At 39.1% G+C, this 19,035-nt stretch overlaps 1 protein-coding gene across 7 annotated transcripts in view; it reads left to right on the forward strand.

The window, feature by feature from the left end:
• The window catches only part of Atpalpha (sodium/potassium-transporting ATPase subunit alpha), a 110,481-nt gene that overhangs the window by 38,950 nt on the left and 52,496 nt on the right, over positions 1-19,035 (forward strand). For 2 of the 7 annotated variants that reach the window (XM_087352832.1, XM_087352834.1), the window contains exon 1: positions 10,319-10,504. The exons of the other annotated variants lie outside the window; for them this stretch is intronic. In XM_087352832.1, coding sequence (XP_087208958.1) covers positions 10,490-10,504 — 15 coding nt within the window. In that variant the 5' untranslated portion in view covers positions 10,319-10,489. Of the gene's footprint in view, positions 1-10,318; positions 10,505-19,035 lie in introns of those variants that run through there. 7 annotated transcript variants of the gene reach the window in all.

The raw sequence follows: 19,035 nt of genomic DNA on the forward strand, positions 1-19,035 counted from the left end.
AAATCAGCTTTTTTAGATGGAACTAACACCTACGTATGTTTCGGGAAACTTTTGTTCAGTGTAATAAGGGAGTATTTAATAAAACACAAAGTAAGAATATTTTTTTTAAATTGTTGGGCTAAGCCTGTCTGTATCTGACCAGTTTTCAACAGTGACCGTTAGTGACAATCGAGTACGCATCTGGTCAATTTTTGCAACACCTGGCTGTTTAGTCAACCCCTCCCCCTTCTGCTTGTTACCTCGAACCGAATTGACAATGCGAACTTTACAGCTTGAAACCTGGAGGACATCTTTTTTTTTCATTCAAGTACTTACGTGAGATTAGTAAACAGAATTCTCGCTTTGTTGGTAGTAACAAGAAAGTAGGTTTGCTGGCCGTAGATGACAGTGACATGAATGATGACTTTGTTGACAGGTCTGTTACGTTGCAAGTTGCTTCATTAGCCAGTCATGTTATCGTTATCATCAAGGACTGACGAAAAGTGTTCCTGCCGTCGAGGAAGGGTCAGAAACTGATTACTGGACTGGATTCAGACTGGACTTTTTCAAATGCGAATAACCGTCTTTTACCTCTAATTAAATTTGTTTTTAAATAGTATACGTTAGTTCTTTATAAAGCCTATTTCCTTTCTTTAATTATTTTGTCTTTTAATTTGTACGTATCTCTCTTTCTCCCACCTGTCCACACTTTGCAGACGCTTGGCGAGTCCTACCGCCTAGATCAGTGGTATTCAACCTGGGGTACGCGTACCCCCGGGGGTACGCGAAGACATCTTAGGGGGTACGTGAAATTTTAAAAAAAATATTTTATGATAAACACTGAATAATCAGTAATGTAATTTATTTAATTTATTTTAGATGTAGATTATATACTATTTATAACTTGAATTATACACCAACAAAGTTGAAGAGAAATTATATCTGGGGGTACGCGAACAAAAAAGGTCGAATACCATTGGCCTAGATGCCTCCCGCTCTGTTAATCTGGAAGCAGAATAAATGAGAGGCTGAGCTCATGGTAATATGGCTACCCTTACGGAGCGCCATGGCGGCTTGCAAAGGGACCGAAAGTCGATACCTGGCAGTCGGTACGGTAGCGGCAGCCATCGCGACGTTGACCCCGCCCCTTTCCGCATCTCTGGATGTAATTCATTTGGATATTGATTAAAGGAACGGGTCCTGCGGCGCTACTCCAAATGACCGGCGCTGTATTCCGAACGTCAACTTCTTTATCAGGGTTTTCCTCAGTAATTACAGGCTTATTGCTGAAATGTTGAAATAGGGTCCATAGTTTTAAAATTTTCCGTTGAACATGCGGGTCTCGCTTGTCTTCGTGTGGGATACCGTTCGTGCATTTCGGTGCACCGAGTTCTTGTGTTGCAACGCCACACTTCCGTGTTAGTGTATGTAACAGGGCCACTGTTTCCCACCGCCAACTGCCAACTGCACCCTATTCATCTTCATTTGTCTTGGTTTCACTCGACTGTAATCGACACGAGTAGGCAGTAGTGACGATCAGCATCGTATTGGACTTCTACAACGCTACGCCTCCTAGTTTAAAGTGCCTTGATGATTATTTGTTGCAGATACAGTGAGAATATTTTGGCGGCTGTGCCGCGAAGACTAGGATACGCGGCGACCAACACATTGATCGAGCGTAGTGGTAAGGCCGTGCCATCGGCACAGCTGCCAAATATTTTCACTGTTTAAAAAGTGATGAAACAGAAGTGTTTAGAGCAGGCTTACATGAAGGCGTAAATTATTTTCCTTTCCTTGTAGGCCTCTTTATAAACTTGGTGTCGTGTGCATAGCTAAATGTTTCTCTTGAAGCAAATTCTTAATTTTAAGGCTCGGCAATTAAGCCCAGCGGCCTTTTTTCATCCAGTCGTCTCCTTTTGTGTGTTTGTCCGCCCTCTTCCCGACGACGTGGAGAATGAATGACTCCTACTCATTTATTTGTGTGGTTGTACTGAAAGCCCCAGGCGTGATACTGTTTTCGCGTCCAGTGAAATGCTTTGATCGTATGTGTAGGCAATCTTTCGCTTCACAAAAAGCCGGATGATGTAGCTTAGTCTCTTGATCCGGGGGGGGGGGGGGGGGGGGGGTGTGCTCACTATTTTGAGTTTAGTGCACACGTAACAATTCAGACATGAGAGTAACAACTTGATGTTTGACGTTTGGGAATTGTAATGTATCAACAGATTTTAGCAAACCTGCCCTATATTAATTGTCATGAACTTCCGTTCAGACATTCTGTGGTTGTTACATGCGGACGGACGGACAGAAATGGGAAAGCACACTTTTTTTCCAGTTTTTAGTTATTTAATATCGCGCCTGAGAATTACCCGGAATGAAACCCATCGTCTGTCGACATTGGAACAACACATGAATAAATTCAGGTTAACAGTACTATATTTCTTCAAGGTTATACTGCCATCTTAGTTGATACTTTTCCAGAGCCCGTATTATGTAAAAATTATATGATCAGTGACACAGATTTGTTCAGAATATGGAAACCGCTTGTATTAGATTCGCGCACAAAACATGCAATGACCATATAATTAGAGCGGCGCTGAGTTTAATGCATCGATTTGAACAGCTCTTTGATCTGTGGTTAATTTATTAGACAAAATAATTGGGCATGAAATTCAGAACCCATCCAATTATTATACTAGTTTCATATGAATTGATTTTCGATCTGCAAATTTAAAACAAAAACTATTGTATTATCCGTTTAATGCTCAGTGGTACATGTCTCTCCTACTTCCTCGACAATCTATAAGCCTGCATTTCTTTGTGGTTGGTATAATTTTAAGGGCAAACATAGATTATTCCGTCAAACAGCTTTCAAACAGTTCTTCGTAATGATGAAATATTGTGTTTTCTTTGCGGTACAGAGTAAATTACTAAATAAAATCAGAGTGCTCGTAATGCTACTGAGGAAAGATTCAGTAAAATTTGTTCTTATTATTCTTTCTTCCCGGAAGCTTATTACAACTTTATCGTCCGACACGCAGACTTATTTATTTATTTAGTGTTCTGTCTGACGACAGGTCCATATGAACAGGATCCTTCCATCCTTTTCTCGGACTGGGACCTGTTCATATACGTTCTTGGCAGATGATCCAGAAGTGGTTTGCCATTGCCTTCTTCTGTGTGTGAATGGAGTAATTGTTGGGATGCCACGGAGAAACCGGGGAAGCCCCCAGAGGAAAACTCCGTGTTGCCTAGACCACGGCCTTACCCAAACACAAGTTATAAATTCGGGCACCGCCGGGAATCGAACCCGAGACCCCAGGATTACAAGGCCAGCCTTCTAACCGCTAGACCACGCAGACTTATCGTTGAATATAGTAGGAAAATACAACCCTAATCCCAAGAACATGTCTCGTTGTCTCTTTAACATTTCGTTTAAAATACAATCGCCAGGACTTCATCCATTGTATTTCAGTCGGTAGGTTCTTAGTTATAAAACATGATTGAAGTCTGCTGTTTCGAGTTCATTCTCGTCCACCAAGGGAATGGATGGATTAACTGTAGGTTGTTTATCATCAGTTAAGTTCTTTATCTGATTATGCTTCTGCGAAAATATCGCGGTTTCTTCATTCCCTGCTATCTTGAGTTCTTACGTGTAAGTAGTTGCTACATTTCATCAGGCAAAAATGATTCATATATATCGTTAGGTAAATATTATTTTAAGGATTATTTGTAGAGAGACAAAGTCTCGTTTTCCTTATCAACACTACTTAGTTGGAGAACAGAGACAAGGAAGCCTGCGTATAAAACAAACGACGTCTGAATACAGACTCAAAGGTTTTCACAGTTTGAAGTAAGTAGGCAGATCTGTGACGATGTGTCTGAAAGCGAGCTCGTCTTTGCAGTCGATGGATATTTCCACTCTCGTGTTGTGCTAAGGCATGTCCACACACCCACCCCGTTTCTTTCCACAGCCTTTGCTGTCATTTTTTTCAGACCATCCATCTTCTACTGCGTTCCTCTACTTCTGGTCGGTCACTTTCCACATTCTGATTCTTGACTCTGTCTCTCCCCTAATGGACTACGTACACTACGCACTTTTAAATCCTAAACCCGTACTGTATCCATCAGTAACGTACGTCAAGAAAATCAAACCCATTTTGCTCATTCAAGTTTCAAAATGGCTAGTTTTGGCTTACGTCTTTAACGTATCCAGAATCGGTTGCTAAAGAACGTAGTATATGGGACCCATAGGGCTGTAACATAAGTTTCCTATATGTCTCAATGAATTTACCTCATACATATCCGAAAAAAAGTATAAAAAAGACTTTTTTTTCAAAAAGTTATTAATGTGGTTCACAGCTTTACTAATTAACAAGAATTAATTTGCACGACATTGGTCAAGTGTCGCCGTGTACCGTCACCGTGCTCTTGTGGATTTTACTTGTGAATTCTTGTTATTCGTGCATTGAAAGGAAACCTTGAAGGTATTGATTCTTCCATTATTTTTGTACCAAGATGGTACGAACCGAACCACGTAATAGCTAAAGTGCAAGGGTGTGGAATTGTGTGGCGAGGACTGTAAAAGCCCTCAGTATGCTATAGACCAGATGTTCCCAAACTTTTATACCTTGCGCCCCCCCTTAAAACATTTCATAAATTTCACGCCCCCCCCTTTCCAGAACAAATGCAAGCAAACAGATTTGACATAAAATTTAGCTATGAATATACATTTTTTTATAATTTAGTATATATTATTCAATGCATTTAATTTTAAAAAAAATTGTAATAAAATATACGCTTCATAACTGGATTAGTGGGATGGATGCGGTTGCTTCTGTGAACATAACTTATCATACTGAGGTTGGAGTTTTGAAATGACCGCTCTAAGGTCGTTTTCCAGGTTCATCGTAGAACGATGCTTTGTTTTGATGGCTGCCACTGCTGAACTGCCTCAATCAAGCGAAGGATGTTAAAAATGTTTCTCCATATTTCGTTAAAAAAGTTTTTCATATCAACCCCCCCCCCCCCAGGGGGGGCGCCCCACATTTTGGGAACCTCTGCTATAGACCAAAGGAGGCCAAGGCTCGACTTCGGGCTGTCGCGCCATAGAAAAAGAAGAATAATATGATAATGATGCTATAGACCATGAGCGTTGCATTCGAAACTGTCAGTAAATTAAATTTGGAGGAAAACCATCTCTAAAGCCTACTGCATTTATTTATGAGGATAAGAGGCTTGCATTGCCATGTATCTTCCCCCTGTGTTACACATCTTAACCACGACTGTTGGGCTTTTAAAGTTTCCTACCACCTGACTCCATGAACCCTTCTTGAGAAACCAAGAAATTGCCCGCCTTTTCTGGAGTCCGATATTTATCTCCGTGTTCACAACAGCCCGTCAATAGATTCTTCATGAGTCAGATTAAGTCTGTTCAGCTACAGAAACCTTCACCGTGTGTCGAACCCAGGTAAGACATTTTTCGGGGTTATGTGCCTTGTTCTTTAATCTCCTCGTTAAAACGAACAAATTCAGTCCTAGCGCCAATATTCTATTGTACTTAGTTTCCGAGTGACAGGAATTACCCTCACCGGGACTCGAACACAGGACACATCCGGATCTTTTACCTGTAGTAAATATCTTGCTAGTCTCAAGGAATGCCAAGTTTGGTGCAGATGGATGTCCGTTCTCTCGCAATACGCGAACATGCATTCACCCAGAATTTCAGTTAAGGTGAAGAAAGGCAATAAATAGTTCGACTAGTGCAGTGGTATTCAACCGGGGGTACGTGAAATTTAAAAAAAATATATATTATTTTATGATAAACACTGAATAATCAGTAATGTAATTTATTTAATTTATTTTAGATGTAGATTATATACTATATATAACTTGAATTATACACCAACAACTTTGGGGGTACAAAGTTGAAGAGAAATTATATCTGGGGGTACGCGAACAAAAAAGGTTGAATACCACTGGACTAGAGGTTCAGAATGAAGACGGAAGTAAAACCAGCTCCCAAAGCATCGTGGTTTCATACAACAGAACTTGGACAATTGATGAACTCCAACAGAATAATTACTGTATACATTTTAAAGCAGTTGCACCTTTTTCTAAGAACATGAAAGTAAAAGAACCTTGCTCAGGAATTGGGCATCTTGTATTACTGTCACGCCATCTTTTAAAGCAATAGGATGTTGTGCTGAAGGTGCGAAACATATTCAAAACCTTTCATGCCAGAGTAACAGAAAGAAACAGCTGTGTCCTTTTGTGACAAGGTTGCGTCACAGAGGTTTTCTTTGGATATGATACGCTTTGGCAGCGCAAAACATTTTCCTTTTTATAAAGATTGTCAGAAATAGTGTGTCTGACTGGCATGAAGCTGCAGATTGTGTTGAAATCTTGGTCTTCTGTTCATTTGGAATGGGAACAGTTTCAAGTAATGCAGTATAATAAAATTTGCGTATGAAGAGTGAGGATTTACGTGGGGGACAAGACGTTCATTTGTTTAATACCCGTTATCTTTGCATTAATTTCGGAAGAAAAGAATCAGGACCATAGAAAATCTACAAATAGCACAGTTTCCTTTCTATTCTGATTTCGGAAATTATGAAGGGTGTAAGGAGATTGCGTATTTTGGAAGTGTACGATGCCAGTCTTCTGGGTTGTAACGCTGTGTGGACCTGTTTCGGACGAGAATACTGCTTCCATTTTCAGTACTGAAGATGTATAAAATATGTTTCTCCGTAACGTTGATATCTCTCTACAAGTTTATATGATGTTACAACTCGTAAAATCATCTTTACCGTTTGTGAGAACCTCATTTCCTTCAATATTTCCTCATTTATTTATATTATTTCTTCAGATATTTATTGTGAACTTCAGTAAACACACTCCATACATATTTCCTCATTTGTAAAACGGCCAACGAGAAGCAAAGAATGTATTTTCGAAAGAAATCGTATTTTGTAAGGAAAGGACATGCACTATATGCATGTGAATCTTCCTTTGTTCTATCATTAAATTTTTGAATGAGCCATCTGAAAAAATGATAGATTATTGTTAAAAATACAAAAATTGAGCAGGGATTATTTGCCTCTGTAGAAATTTTTCCTGTCTCTCGTAAAATATGAATACGCAGCGCAAAGCATTTTGCAAGATCCTGAAATAGGCTTGTTGCTGTTCGAGTATGTGTATTTTTGTAGCATTAATAAGTCATCTAAACTCTGTTGGTGGGCCATGTGGATGGATACCGCTTTAAGATACGACCTTATCTAACTTTACAGCGGTGGAAGAATATTCTCGCCCTGCCGGGCTCTACAGTGCGGTCCAGGGACTGAAGAGATGGACGTGAAACTGAAAATATTAATCATGACTTCTTTAAAACCTTAAAGAAGACAGAAAGTTTCTCCAAAACGTCCATAATTCTTTCCACTCCGGCACGCCGTGATATCCAGAAGACTTAACAATAAAATATTTAAAAGATGGCTGTCGTCTGGATTGTTGCGCTGTGTAGTCTGGTAGAAGTTTTCCAACGTTTCAGAGGACCTTGCTGCCTTCATCATCAGGGCGATCACTCATCACCCTGATGATGGTGGCAGTACGTTTGAGACGTCTGTAAACGTCTACCAGACTACACGGCGTAACATCCCAGAAGACGGCCATCTTCAGGGATAAAACTAGACTACAAGAAGTATTACAGCTTTTTGAATGAGTGGGACATCGGAGTTAAGTACGGCAAATGCGGTGTTGAAGAATGACCCACTCGGTATGCCTTACTTCCGGAACAAGAAATTGTTCGCGCCAATATTTTTTAATCCAGCAAAACTTATTAGACTGAGCTTGATGAGATTTTTTCCCTTCAATGCTATGAATAAGAATGACAACGGGTTGATCTAAGGGAGAAATTCTCAAGAATAGATAAAAACAGGTCAACGGGATTATTTTGTTAACCAGAAAATACGAGAAAATATGGAGTATGGCCACTTTGAAGACAGGCTAACGATCTTGGAAATTTCCTAGGTGATTTAAAGTTCAAAGTTCTTTGAACTTGTTGAAGACATTCTGGAAACTTCTAACGCTGTCTTTCCAAACACGTTTTCATCGCCCGTATTTAAACTTGTTTCCATAAAATCTGAATCTGTCAGTGACGACAGTGGGATAATTCTTAAAATGATATAAACGGCATGGAAGAACGTTGTCAGTGATGGTATTTGATTGGTTAACTGTTGTTGGTCTCTTATCAGAAAAATTTCAGATGTTAAGTTTAAGTGACTGTTAATGAAGAACATTAACAAAATATTATTTGTGTCCTATTTAAAATGCTACTTTTGTATTTAGAATAAAATAACGTGCTTATTAGAATACAACTTTCAAAAACATGGTTGATGGTACGAAATGAGAAAGCTTATGTGAAATTCGGGACATCGAAATTTGTCATTGTCAGTTTTTTCAAAGAGTGAAGAAAAATCCTGTTTGTTGTACTGTGTTACTTGGTCAGTATGTTTTCCTGCCTTCCAGTGTCCCTTTGTCCTAGTGTTTTTTTATGACAGGCAAGTTTGTCGATTTCACCGTGTCATCCTTTCAGATTTGCAGTATTAATTTATTGTGTCGTAGAAACAAAACATTTGCTTTCCTCAATCACCTTTATAGGTTTCTCACCTAACATAATTCGATTCTCACTAGATGATTCGTACACGCCGTCCATATTTCCTTTCTATGTAAGCACGTTTTCACTGTTAGTGTTGCTATGCTATGGTTTGTACAGTACGTCTGATTTGTATTCGATACATCGGAAGATCGATTCTCGGCCTGATGATCAACAGCTCAGAAAATACTTTTCATTACTGTCGTCAGTAATTGGCAGTAACTATCTCTGTGATTAATCGCACAAGTTAATGAAAATGTGCCATCGATTTGGAAAAGGTTGAGAAGCCTTGATCTAAATTTGATGTATCTATGCAAAGTTAAATGTGAGAATACTGCATTAAGTAGGAACGAATTAGTTTAGTAAATTTCCTCAAGTACATTTTGTGGCCTATCACTTTAAGACATTAACTTGTTCGCTGAACTTTTACACGTCCAGAGCGTTTGGCATGACGCACATCCGCAAATTTCTCTCGTTACCTATTCATGTGCTCCAGTCTAGTCTTGAATGACGTCATACACTCTGTGACGTCCAATTTCCGTTTTGTAGGCCAAGAAAATAGTGGGATGAGTTGATGTTGCAAGTAAAGTGGATGGAGTAGGCTGAGAGCAGTGTGCACCGGCTTCATGCCAAATTGCATAACCGCTCTATGTGGCAATCAACATAATATGTCTTCTGTGACACGCGTGATGACATAACTGAAGAGTATGTTTCTTTGAAAGGTACTGTGCATGCTTAATACCAGCAAAGATAACTGGTCTTTCTGAACATGGCAGCAACGGCATAGGCTGTTCTTCGACGACGTCTCTAATTACTGCGAGACTGAGCTGGAACAAATCTGGAAGTTCTGGGAAGAACTTAAGACGCCTATCTTATTACAGACGCTTAAGTCTGTTGTGTTAAGACTTGTCTGGAACTACACATCAAGATTTATACAGCTTAGGGGTCCATTTATCTACGTGATTTCTACAGATTTGAACTACGATAAATTTCGCCATGGTTCTGCATGTTTGTAATTGTTATAATTTTAAAATAGTTTTGTAAAAATTAGGTCTTTCGTCTGTCTCAGTACATATAAAATTTGAGGTTTTCGCGGTGGGGAAAATTTGAATTATATTCTTATGAGTTATGCCGTGTGGTTACTTCGAACATAAAGATGGAGGCAATACGCTCCTCTGTAAAGATTCTAAACAAGACTAAACAGTGGCATAACCACATGCCCGGTTCAAATCTGTAACATTAAATTAAGATATGTTTGTAGTGGATGTCTGTAAACTTTTCGAAATGATTTTATTATTTAAGAACAAGTCACTTTTTTCAGGAATGATAGTTTAATGAATATTTACCTAGAAGACATCAACGTTGTTTCCTCAACTTTTATATTCATTATTCTCTTTCTCATATGCATTCTTCTCCTATTTCTGTTTCGTTATCTTCTTGCATGTCATTACATTGTGAAAGGGGCACACATTTTCGGTCCTTGCAAAGAATAAAAAGTAAAATAATTTGATATTGCTGTTCCTGGTTCCTTCCAAGAGTCGTCGACACTGAACATTTACATATGCACTCCGATGCGGTGGAATTTACGTGCAGTGCCGTATTTCTGACGTGCTGGGAGCTCAGGGGAGGGACGGACTAAAAATACAAGCTAGCAGGCAGGTGTGCAGGGGACTCAAACAAACCAGGCACCGTACCTCTTCCTGGTCAGTTCTGTGTTGTTTGTTCATATGTTCGCGTGAAATAATCGATTGTTATTGATAGATGTTTTGCTATTTAAGACACATAGGATTTTCAGTGTGTCCAGCAACCAAAAAAATTATTGGTGTGTCCATTTGATGAAGATTTCCTGCTAGGAAATTTAGGATGGATTCAACAGAGGTAAGACAATTATCATGAAACAGTCGATTAGTTAAAGAAATAAAAATAATACAATTATCCATAATCTTATCATCAAAATTATCGTATTTTTATAATAGTTTTCACAAACTGAGCGATGTAACCCCCGTAGGATTCGAGGTCCTCACGACGGTGAGTCTGAAGATCTCATCTCATGTCTCTCATTTCTTCAAAATCCATTTTGTTTTTACTATCCCACCTACTAGTAGCTCTCCCACCTGAGCTTTCCCTCTGAGGTCTTTTCTGGCTGAAATTTTCTACAAAATTTTCATCATCGTCTTGCGAGCTACATATTTCCTCCAATAGTCTCCCTTCATTTTATCTTTCTGAATAAATTGTTTCATATATAATAGTCCCTACACAATAACACTGACCGTTGAATTATATGTAGTCTCCGTATGTTTTAGGCTTATTGCAGTTATAATTATCCTGAAGGCACGGCTCAGACAGACAAGAAAGTTATTTTCGTTCCCTGTGGGTAGAATATTCTTGAATGTTACGCTGGCACCAGCCACTATATTTATGTATTTAACTCTCTGATAGACACTAAATTCCCTCCATATCTTATCCAACGCATACCGGCCTCTCATTCCCTTGAGGTAAATCCAGATAATAAAGCTAGCCACCTCCAAGGTTAAGAATGCTTGGAGACTTGTTCCCAATACGTGTCTAGTGTAGGAACTATTACGTTCCAAGTGAGACACGTCTTACATTGAACCATTCCGATTGTGTTTTGTTCTGTTTTATCCATTTTAGTTCCAGTTACATAACATTCTTGCATTGTATCACTTTATGGCAACATATTTCGACATTTATGCAATTTTTAGGGCCTGTTAATATACTAAATCTTGTGAACTTAAAACGCCAACATGAAGGAACACGAAGGGAAGATGGTAAAATTTGCCTGGACATACTGAGAAAAACCACTGAAAGTCTTAATGAAGGTAGCCTAACTCCTGCCCAGATCTTAACTGGGTTTCTCAAGCGAAGTTTGGACCATATCCGACCCACCCGCTTTTGCGCACTGCTTATTCGTCGTCCTGATGATGGAGGTGGGAAATTCAGGGTTAGTTTTATATACTGCTACATTTAATCCTAGATTCTGAACTGAGTTACCACTCAATTCAGAATTTTTTAACACGAAGTGTTGCGGGCACACACGTAAAGATTAAGTGTTAAATTATTCTAACCGTTGTTCTGGATTGACATGAATATTGATCTCTTATATTGCGAGGAAAGAAGTTATATTGAGGATGTTTGTGAACGAAGTTCTGAAAAGATTTGGAACGTTCGTAAGTACGACTTTGAATCTTAGATTTATTAAAAGTACGGGATTGGCTGGTGCAGCAACTTCACTTGCTTAGAGACAATTGGTTCTGTACAGTTGAGTTCGTATAAACACTGATAAAAGTTAAATTAGTCTGAGCGGGCGTTTGTATGGCAGAAGAAAACGTTATTATATGAAATGTGACGCGAAATTCGCTATGAGCAAATTGTTTGGGAATGGAAAACACAAGACTTACAAAAGAGCCAGTGCCCTGCTAGCTTCTGTGGAATCTGGCAGTGAATACCCGGTCAAACTTAGATGCTTCAAAGTACTGCTGAAGCTGTTAAAATGTTGTGAGGGACTCATTTGCCGGTTCTGGTTTAAAAATGACAACATTAACAGAATAACAGCAGAAATTTTGGTAGTGACCGCTTCCTACCGTATACTTTCCTGTTCATTACTTATTAATCATCCTATAATTCGATTCTCATGTACTCAATTCTACTGGCAAATAAATAACACGAAAAAGCAGGTCAATTTCAATAAAAGTAAATTATATTCCGATAATGAGAAACTTCATAGTTTCCACTCATCACCTGATGTTGCTGGAAATAATGATATTACATTAAAGGAGCCGATATTGGTGAGACATCTAGCACGCATTATGGTGTAATGTAAAAATGTTGTTTTCCTTAATATAGTAACTGAAATATTAAATATTTTTCTATGAAGTTTTAACTGACTAAAGTAATATTTTTTTCGTAAATGTTCTAATATTTTGGCGTTGCTCATTTGGCTTATTGAAGTCTCTCCACACCGCTGAAACCATTTATTTCACTTATTCACAGTCGCAATTAAGGGATATAAAAACAGTGGCCTCCGGGTTGTATCCCCGTGATTCAACGTAAGTTCCGAGCCCAAACTCATTTAAACGCTTCCATCTGTATAAACATAGACTAGCAGGAATTGTAAATAAATAATTAAACGAATTAATAAACTGTTTATGTCTTTCCGTTATTACAGATCCAAGAATCTGGTAATTGACAGGTGTAACCTGTAAATATCGCACCAAATTGTAATATTTATGATTTATCACATTATTAAACTTTATTTCCTTTAGCGAATTTGTTTATTAGCTTTTTCGTTTTATATCTCTCTATAATAAGCCATGTAAACAAATAAACACCCGTAGCCCATTCGATGCCTTAACGTATCGGCCGTAACTTTAACCTTTCGTGTCTTCACACAGCGGACATATATAAACTGCCCACCATAAAATTTTGAGAGGGTCGTCCGGCCTTTTGGCACGCGTTAAGGGAGTTAGTTGGCTACATCTAGTTCAAGTTCAAAAATAGACCCTTCCCCCCAGTCTCATGTTTAAAATAACACACATTCATTAATTACACCCAGCATCCAAGCAAGATCGCTCGTAAATGAGTTCAGTAAATCTTCCACAACAATTTGATGTCCTTGTCTCTAACACAAAGAGTTGCTTGTGTGTTGTGATTTATTCAACCGTACCGTTTTGACGCGAGTGAATGTAAAACTCCATAATTTTGTATGAGATAAATGAATTTATCTGATTTGATATATATTTCTTTCTTCATATTATCTATTTGCTAGTGGACAGGCGCGTTGAAATTGAAGGGGGTGTGAGTTTATTCTTATTTTCACCTATTAATCTCGTCATTCGTTCGTCCTTTATCCATCTGAATCACTATCTCCTTCCCAGTCCCTGTTATTTTAATCGTTTTTGTTGTCCATATTATAAGTAGGCTTACTTCTAAAACGCTGCCTGTTGGTAACAGCTACGGATATGAGGTAGAGAAAAAACACGAATTTTGAAAGGGGATAATTGACAGGTAAAACTGGGAATATTGAGAGTTATATAGATTTTTACAGTAGCAAGTTGGCGACACTGCAAATTATCCATAAGCTGTTTACACGAAATGGTGTTCCTGTATGATTCTGAGACCACAGCTTAAATATAAATAGTGAGTGCTTTGAAAATTATTTTTATTTAAATTCAGAAATAATATTGACAAAACTAAATTTCTTTAAGTATTACGACCTTCGATTTTTTTAAGTAGTAGCAACTTAATTATTGCTGTAAATTAAATGTTTGTTTCCTGGATGTTTCCCCATTTGTTCTCGGTTTTCATCTCGACATTTCCCCTGTTTATTCCCACATTTCAGAATTTCCGGGAATTGTACACTTTTACGTCAGCACGTGTAAAATATAACATTTTACCATCTAGTGTCATTATTGAGAACGTTCAGACTTCAGTGAGTACGTAACACACATACATAGTCATAAACCGTATTCTGTTATACTTACATATAAATACACACACACACATTATATACATGCATGCATATATGCATACTTACATACTCACTCTGCAGTCAGGTCTCGATAAAACCGTAGACATTAGTACTATAGATATATTTCTCTCAAACACTGTGGCTCCCTACCAAACGTTGCCGCGTGTAAAGTTTGTACCATAACCCACCTGTGACCTTCACCGTACATTGGCAAACAAAAAACTTAGAACTCTTAATGCGTGAGCCATGTGACACACTGGTGAGTTTCACAGACATCGTTCATCTTTCCTGTCCGAAATGTGATGTTAAAAACTGATAATTTCATTCCATGAAGACAGAGCCATCAATAAACGATATTCTGTTGAAATGTATACTCACCGGTGTCATCAGTGACCCTCATGGGAAGCAGCTGGTATTTATTATTTATTATTTAGTGTTCTGTCTGACGACAGGTCCATATGAACAGGATCCTTCCATCCTTTTCTCGGATTGGGACCTGTTCATATACGTTCTTGGCAGATGACCCAGAAGTGGTTTGCCATTGCCTTCTTCTGTGTGTGAATGGAGTAATTGTTGGGATGCCACGGAGGAAAACTCCGTGTTGCCTAGACCACGGCCTTGCCCAACACAACTTATAAATTCGGGAACCGCCGGGAATCGAACCCGAGATCCCAGGAGCACGTGGAAATTGCGTTTCGCACAACCTTGAAAGCCATGGGGATGTTTTGTCTAAGAAACCAATTTTTACACGAATGGTAAGAATGGTAATTTTCTTGTTAGTCAATCGGAAAATAACGGGCTGGGACTGCATGTTATAAAACGAGTTAGCGTATTCCCTGCAACGCGTTAGCAGAGCTTAAGCAACAGTCTCTGTCCATTACACAACTCCTTCACGTGTTAATTCCTCCAAGATGGCAGTCAAGGTAATCAATTTACGGACCTGCACATCTGTTCTTTATCACGCGCGTCCTTGTCTTAGGTAGCTGTGCAGGTTTGTCTTGAGACATGCGTTTCTGCAGCAGCTACAGTGGCCGTCATCAAAACGCGGGCTACAAGGTCACATCAGAATCGTTCATCGTTGCAACACGAACATTGGAGCCCAGGCGAGTGAAGAAAGCTCAGAACTCGCAGTGTAGCAGTGCTAACAGCGCTGTACTCTTGATGTGGAACCGCGCTGTAGGGGTGGTTGAATTCCTTCCAGGACCTTGGAGTAATTTAGTGATGGCTGCTTTTGCTGAAGGTTTATTTTCGTGTCCACACCGACTTCAGAATTTACCCGTTCTACAGCATGTCCCACGGGAATCACCTAACTACTCCGGCATGTTGTTGTGGCGGGTTCCACTCAGTGCTGTACTATTGAGTTAGGGTCCTCTGCATTGAATTTTGTGCACGTGGGTAAAGCCACTGGAGCTTAAATCTGTTCAGATGCTTCTTAGTGTCCAGTATAGAGTGCGCGAACGTTTGTCTCCATGTTTTCTTATATTCTCCTTTCTTGTTTCACAAAGGCAGCTTTGCTTGTGTAATTGTACAATTGTATTTTCAGTTGTCATCTACGATGACCTTCAAATACAATATTACCACATCAGACATAATTAGTGTATATTGCATTAGCGAGTTGGTGACGGAGTTATTAAAGCTTTGTCAATGAATTTCCTTCAACAAACACATTTGGACCTACAACTTAACACAAACAACGTTTTAGAGTAACGTACCTCAGGCATGTCAGAACCCGGTGTTTGCTAAGGAAATCGTAAAAAATACGATAATTCTGAGGGCCAACACTGGGATAGTGAAAATCAAAACGTCCTACTGTTACTAATTTCATGCTTAAATAATATGGGAATGAGTTTCAGTTAAATTCACATTTGTGTGTTCTTGTGGGAAAATATACTAAATAAAAAATATATAGTAAGTTTTATTGAAATATAAAACAGCGGAACGCAATTAGCGATTTGAAATGTATTTCAGACTTTGCAAAATATTGAAAATATAACTTGGGGGGGGGGGGTGCACACCATGTAAAAGCGTAATACTAAAACTGAGTCGGACCGCACAAAACATTGAAGCGGGCTGCAAATATGGCATGCCTTTGTTAGATAACATTACTCTCTAGAAACTTGTTACCAAATTTCTGAAGTTAATCCCTGCTGCGTACAAAATTCCGCCGCATTTCAGCTGTTTAGTTTGAACGCTGTGATTCACCATCGCTTTGGCTCGAACATGGCGATTGATTGGTTAGTTTTCTGATTCCTGTTTGTAAATCCGCCGGTCCAGTTGTCGATCCCCGTCGTTTTAACCCATAATTCTTTGCTCTTTAGTCATTCCAGGCGATTTACATGATCCAGAAATCTCCTTCAGACCCATCTTCACGCCTTGTGTAGCTCTGTGTAACCTAAGGAATTATCGAACGTCACGGTCCAGTGATTTACAATTATATCGTATTCATGAGATTCTGGATTCGATCCTAGGCCTAGAGGCTAGATAACCGAACTGGGAAAATAACCTCACGTTTGTGGCCTGATAATAACGCGTTATCTTTGAGACATAAGATTAAATTTAAATATAAACAGTGGACTGATAATCTAAATTGTTTATTGCAACACACACTACGAGGATATCCCATTCACAACGTATAACGTGATTAGAATTTCGTGCTCCTTCTCGGTTCATACCGGTCCGAAGAATTTGCTATGGCCACTTTAATCCTTATTGGACTCCCATTTTGCTCTGTAAAATATTTGACGGTGTAAAGACAGTTTTAAAATACGTGGGATTAATTCTGCTTGAGGACTCAAAAGATTTTTCTGTGGGAATTGGTTCGTTTGATGCTGTTCTGGTGACGTAGCAGTTGTTTTACAAATTGACGAATGGATATCGATTAGTCATGAATGGTTGGAAGTTGATTCCAGTTCACCGAAGCGCTCAAAATTGTCGCTTTTATCTGCTAAAAATGTATAATATAGTCAGTAGTTAACTTGAAGGGAGTGACCAGTATGTGTAATGTTAGCACCCCGGAACCTATTCTCAGACAGTCATTGAATGAGTCTTCATTAACACATAGAATAGTCCATAATGAAACGAGGGAAGTGAACATCTGTGCATAGAAACAAATATATAGAAAACTACGTACTGAGGATCGTTACATAATGTTCTTAGCACGGTAAACATAAAAAATGGGATGGAAACAAAATCAACTTGATCGATCGACCCTGATGAGGGAGGCAGATTACGTCTCTGTAACGTTAATTAACTTAACTCTGATGAAAAAAACCCCGAAAATGTCCGTGTTTCTTTCGGGTTAAAGTATAAAACAATTTAATAAATAGATTGAAATTGCTGAGTTTCACCATTAGATTTTGACAAGCAAAACCACTCAGTGCTAAGAAGACGTGGAAACACTTCACAAGTTTAAAAATATTCTATCGGCGTCACCGCTTTCAATAATTTTTCCATCACCACATGATTTTTATCTCGTCAAATTGTGCTTTTGTAAAAATTTCAACGTAGGTTTAATGAATTTCTGTCACATTGACACGACATGAAAAATGAAGTGGAATTGTGAGCTTCAAACCAGATGTTCCTACACATTTTTCGAAAGAACAAGCATCATAGTCATAATAACAAAGTTGTTTTCTTCTCCTTCATGGGTTGCGCTGGCATCAGACATTCCGTCACGTATGTCCGCTTCTTTGCATACTTTATTTTATGAAAGATAGCGCACCATTTAGAACGCAACCCAACAGCAGTCACGTACCGCGGAACAAAAATGAAATCTCCCAAACCCTCCCGTGACACTCGAGTCAAGATGACCCTGGTTGCTAGGCCGCCGCTCATTCCAGTTGCGCAAGAGTCGTGCAGGTGCGAGCATGGTGTGTTAACTGTCAGAACGTGTTTATTCTCGAATTTTACTTCGCGTCGAATAGTTTCTCTGCTGTCCGTGAAGAATTAAGCAGCGCGTAACCCGACAAGGAAGTAATTAAACAAATTACCGTGTAGGATGCAATACAACATGACAGCCTAGTGAAATATACGTTTAACTTTCGATTTGATGGTGATAACTAACCGTTGAAACTAGTGGGGTTATATTTTATATTATGGCAGACGATAAAATATTTCATTTTGCATGAAACGATTTAACAAATAATTGAAAACGTGGCGATGTGCGATACATTAATATTATACCTGATATCTTCAACGTTGTGGGAAAACACTGGTGAAAATTTCGGAACGAAATTAATAATTATAACGTAGATGCCATACGTTCTTCCAAGAACATCTAGTTTACGCTTCATCTAAAGGAATTTGTCTCCTTCATGGCTCACTTTCCGAATTTCGTACCTTTGAAGCCCCTCGTTGTGTAATTGTTTCATTTTCCACTCATTTAAAATATTGACAGGTGTGATTAAGGCGATAGTTTTGCTTTTGTTAAAAAAGGGAAGTTTATTGTATAATTCCCCGAGCCAGTACTTCAGACATGTTCGATGCTGTTCCCGCATATCTTGACCAAATAATTTCCAAACATTTTTGGTTTATATTACTGTCTATAGTTCAGCAGTTATCATCAGATTCATGGCTCCGATAAGCTTGCAGTGATCTGTATTTCTGCTTGGATGGCGTGGCTCTACCCTTCACCTGCATAAAATGGAACAACCCTGGTCACCATGAGAACCCCAGCCGACGCCCGCCGACGTTAGATCGATAGTGGTGTCTGGCGATATATGCGCCGCGACGCTCCGCGTCGCACCGCCCCACCGCGCATATATATAGGGCCAAAACTGGAAATGTCAAACGTTCATAAGCGTACAAGTAGGAAATGGGGAATGCTGACATATCGACTGTTTGTGACCACAGGATATTCCCTGGCGTGTTGAAGTCGGATCAGATGCGCTGACACACAAGGAAGAGACGCGTTGAGACAGTT

This window comes from Zootermopsis nevadensis, unplaced genomic scaffold (assembly GCF_977971745.1).
Source record: "Zootermopsis nevadensis isolate Lab colony 2312 unplaced genomic scaffold, Znev_1.0 Znev_ptg000021l, whole genome shotgun sequence".
NCBI classification, from domain to species: Eukaryota; Metazoa; Arthropoda; class Insecta; order Blattodea; family Termopsidae; genus Zootermopsis; species Zootermopsis nevadensis.